Below are 4,660 nucleotides of genomic sequence, written 5' to 3'. Positions count from 1 at the left end.
CTAAATTTCCTTGAACAAACGAATCCGGTTCCGGGACGGTCAAATGGTCAAAGAATGGTAGTTTGGGATTGGTTTTCCCCGCTCTCTCTCTCTTTATTGCTTTTATATGCCAAGCTGTCCACTAAAATATGTGCTACTAACACGCATCGGTACTCACGGGGGATAGGCTTAATGCTCCAGTATGTTGGACGGACTGCTGGAGTAGTTTCGATTTACAGAAGAACAATTTCTGATTTAGCATGTAGCAGGTACAAACAACGTTGTACTGATGAGAAAATGTTTTGTAAACATTTAATAAAAAAAAACCATACATCAGGTCCATGCTACATCTTTCTTAAAATCCTTTTTTTATTCAATTTATTACTTCAGAAAGCTATGCAGTTTGTGAGCGCCTGTATGTAGGAGAGCGGCAGTTACTTTAAAGCGTGTTAGTAGTTAGCCAGGGACAGTAAAAAAAGAAGTGCATACAAAATGGATTGTGCTTGTCACATCGTGCGCCTAAATGTATGCAATGAGCATTACAAATTCGAGATGTTAATATATCACCAATATTAGTTATATGGTTATGTAACATGTCTGTTTGGGCTACAAATTGTTTTTTATTAACTAGACAAATCACGATCAAATCACTTTACAATTTGAGAAGACATATCTATGATAATTCTTATGCTGATTCCAACGTTGTTTATATACTGCCGGAAATGGTTTGTTGAGTCCTCTCCTGTTACAGTATCAAATTCAATTCCAGCATTGGTTTAGTATCATTTACAGGACCATTTTGGGTGTGTAGATATGGGTATGAGATATCTATCAATCCCTGAATCGGAATCAGTATGGGTTTTGGTTTCAGTAGCAGGTCAATCAATCAATGGGTAAGCGAATAATACAGAGTTAAGACGATCCCTGACATTTTTTAAGGTAGCCCAGCGTTCAGGCTAAATAAACTAGTTTAAATAACATAGCTACAAATAGATTAAAACGTAACCATTAATCTTAAGTGGACCTCTTACGGCGGTATCGAAAAGCAAACAGTTAGTAATGACTGATGTCACAAACCGATGACTGAAGATACAAGCCGTGAAGATCAATAAAAAAAATATAATAAAATAGTTTAGTTTTTAAATCCACAATTTACATATATTATAAGCAATTTCAACAGACAAGCCATTTGCAATAATAGAATAAAGCAGTTCTGCTCAGTATTAACTTAACAACCAGAAGCAAAATGAACTGTTCACAACCTAAAACTGGAGCACCAAGCTGCAACCGCTCAAGCCTGATTCACACACACGTTTTAATAATCACACATTAGCTTCCTAATTAACCTTTTCCCATCCTACCTCATTCGCTGCGAAAGCGTTACAGCTTATCACACGTGCTGACCGTTTCCTTTACCGCTGACCGTCATGGCTAAAGCGGCCCCCACCCGTTACCGAGGTGGATTATCTCTTGCATGCTTGTCTATGTGTGTGTGTGTGTGTGTGTGTGAGTATGTGTGTTAAACTTGCTCCTTTGCTTACCTGCTTGGGCTGGGTGACCCGATCCCCAGCACGGTAACATGGGATGTCAGCACCGAAACGGATGTCACCCGCCCGAAAACGTCACGCGAAACGACAATGCCTGGCTACTTGATGCTGGCTGACGTGCAGCGTAGCGTAATGTGCGGTACGTGATTGTGGCACACGAAGGGCAGCGCGTACGAAACGCCTTCACCGCAAGCCTTTCGCTAATGCGCAACCCGTTAGCGTCCGCTAGCCAAAACCGCTTCCCTGCGAAGCGCGGAGCACGGGAGGGCGTTAATCGGTGGTCAGGGAAGCATGATGACTCTTACCACGCTAGCTAACTCACAGTAATTCCCGTAGACTCTTTAAAGACGGGGGTGAATCAGAGAGACAGAGAGAGAGAGAGAGAGAGAGAGAGAGAGAGAGAGAGAGAGAGAAGGAGAGACCTGGAGCTTGTGACAGACAAAGCTGTGTGTGGTTGTTTTCCTTCCTTCCTAGCATGATTTTGACATTGGCGGTTTAAATGTTCCAACTCCTCCAACACAGCTTTAGATGTTATATTCTAAATGGGGTACTTTTTTGTACAAAAAAACGAAACTTAAGCGACTATCCAAATGTGCACACAGAGTTGTCCAGCAAAAATCATCAACCACTTGTTATGACGCCACCAGTTTTTTTTTCTTCCGGCCCCACCTGCCCGAACAAAGCACAGCGCGGCGATAAACAGTAATGTCTTTTTAATGACTCGCCTTCGCGTACAGAGTCGGTGCGAGTCGAGAGTAGATTATTAACGTGTCGCCGGCGATGCTTCACTGAAGGTGAAAATCCACTGCGTGTCGGTGTGTTGTGCAGGTTTCCGAGCGAGGTGTTGAAGGCGAATTTTTCCCAAAGAATCTAAAGCGAATCGTTCGTTGTTTTACTTTTCTTAGCTGTAGTTTTGGTCTTGCAACTTTTCATTGAACACAGCTCCCAGCGGTCCAGCGGTTTTTCTACTGCGTAATGGTGAACGGTAATCGTGTGAGTCTTTTGGCAACCTTCGCTAGCCTTTGTACTGTCTCGCTGGCGCGGGCGGAAGAGTTCGCCCCGCCAGACTGTGGGGTGCGTGGCCAGTCGAACGGTTGGCCCTTCCACGTGGGGCTGTATCGGGCCGATCGGAACGATAGCTATTACTTTTGCGGTGCAACCATCGTGTCCAGCTGGCATGTGATCGGTTCGGCACACTGCGTTAAGCCGTACCCGGTCGAGTCGCTGTCGGTGCGCTACGGTGTGAGTGATTTGACGCAACTCGAGCCACCGAACCGGTGCCGGGTGGAGAAGCTTATTGTGCATCCCGAGTATCAGGCGCCGGACTTTGCGAACGATATTGCGCTGGTACAGCTGCTGGATGAGATTCCGCTTGGCCTGCTGGCCCGACCGATCTGTCTGTGGCCGGCCACGAACCTCGGACCGAAGCAGGAGCTGGAAGAAGATCTGGCCGGTGTGCGAGGTACGAGTGTGGGCTGGGGCATTGGGCTGCACAATGTCTACACGGCGATGCTTCAAAGCGCGGTCACTACCGTGCAGCGACAGGGCCGCTGTATGGAAGCGTTTGCCGGCAAGCTGTTCGAGCGCAATGAGTTCTTCTGTGCGAGTAAGTAGTAGTAGAGGGGCTAAAATTTGTGGGGGAAACTTCTAATAGCTAATACACACACACACACACTCTCTGGCAGTAACGCCCGTCTGCAGCGGAAGCGGTGGCAGCGGGTTCTACGTCGAGCAGAAGGATCGCTACTATCTGCGTGGGATGACAACGTTCGGCATTGCGCCGAAGGGTTTCTATCAGTGCGGAGTCAACACGCTGACGGGACTGCTCGACGTTGCCCGGTACAGCGGATGGATCCAGCAACAGCTGCAGCTGTTTGAGGAGGCGACAACGAACTCAACTGGCGGCGTAGCACCCATGCCAGATGCGTCGGGTAATCGGAATCAACAACCGAAACCCGTCATATAAACCGAACATGGGTGTGGGTTTTAATGTAGCGTTATTAATCAAAAAATAAACATCGAAAAACTACACCCTGCTGGACCGTTGTTGAAGAGTTGGTTAGTTACTGGTTTTGGCTTGCTTTAAGCTTGAGCTTGTAGAAATGTAAAAATACTGCCAGCGTGGGATAGGAACAATACATTCAGGGGTGGTAATTTATCAACATAATGCATTGATCATTTACACACCCAATGTTAGCGGTACAGTAATTCCATATAAATTGCATGCTGACTGTATCCCCCATTTACAGTACGTTTGATGGAAGTACATCACAGAACTTTCGTTGCTGGGTGACAAGCTGGGAAACACAGAGGATGCATGAGAGTAGATATAAAGAGAACATACAATTGATCACATTTTAATACAATACAATACAGTTCTATTGTGACTACATGCCTCGTATTATAAGCGCGAAACGTAGGGCGAATAAATAGTTGCATCAAACGCATTGAGTTTAGCGATTTGTACTGTGATCATCGAGAGACAGTTAAAAAATAAAATAGCTGAATGCTGAATGGAATAGTGCTGCAAAATGCTTTGTTGAATGTTTAAGATATACAGGCGTCCCCCGAGCTACGACCCCCTCGAGTTACGACGATTCGCAAATACGACAATTTTGATTTTGATAGTTAAAAGTTGTCATTGAAAAGAAATTGATGTTTTTTTTTTATTTCTTGCTGATAACGGTAGCACACACATTTCCAAAGCTTCCACTACTACCCGGTCTTAAATACCTATATCGTGTAAAAGGCTTTTGGAGTAAAATTAATACATAATCGAAAATAATTTTAAATAGCATACACGACTTCCTAGATTCCGATTCTTCCAGTTGGGTTATAATCTTTATATTCTCAGATATTCGACATTTCGACTATTTCGACTAACGCCTTGCTTTTGGACATTTTTTTTTTGGTCCCAAATACAGTCGTATCTCAGGGGACACCTGTACTTGAAAAGCTTCAATGAAACATTAGTTTTATAAAACGCATTACAACCAAAAAAATTATTGCCTATTTTTGCCTTCATGCCTGTTGATAAGTTGTAATTCGATTCCGTAATGCAGCGATAACACTAGAATTTAATAAAGATATTTAAAGTGTTTATATTGCGCTAAAGATTGAAAGTATCGTGTGCG

General features: G+C 44.1%; 1 protein-coding gene across 1 annotated transcript; it reads left to right on the top strand.

Annotated features, from left to right (window-relative positions):
* Positions 1-2,302: 2,302 nt before the first annotated feature.
* Positions 2,303-3,894, top strand: LOC121592847 (clotting factor C-like). The gene is made up of 3 exons (XM_041914689.1): positions 2,303-2,341; positions 2,432-3,132; positions 3,212-3,894. Exons 2-3 carry the CDS (start codon positions 2,502-2,504, stop codon positions 3,490-3,492), a joined length of 912 nt encoding a protein of 303 aa, XP_041770623.1. The 5' UTR covers positions 2,303-2,341; positions 2,432-2,501; the 3' UTR covers positions 3,493-3,894.
* Positions 3,895-4,660: the final 766 nt, after the last annotated feature.

This window comes from Anopheles merus, chromosome 2L (genome assembly GCF_017562075.2).
Source record: "Anopheles merus strain MAF chromosome 2L, AmerM5.1, whole genome shotgun sequence".
NCBI lineage: Eukaryota > Metazoa > Arthropoda > Insecta > Diptera > Culicidae > Anopheles > Anopheles merus.
Note: the sequence above shows the minus strand (reverse complement) of the source record. Positions and strands in the feature narration are given on the sequence as shown.

Coding starts and splice junctions, on each gene's coding strand:
- LOC121592847 (XM_041914689.1), top strand. CDS start 2,502: ATGGTGAACGGTAATCGTGTGAGTCTTTTGGCAACCTTCGCTAGCCTT. Junction 3,133..3,211: donor CAATGAGTTCTTCTGTGCGA/GTAAGTAGTAGT, acceptor ACTCTCTGGCAG/TAACGCCCGTCTGCAGCGGA.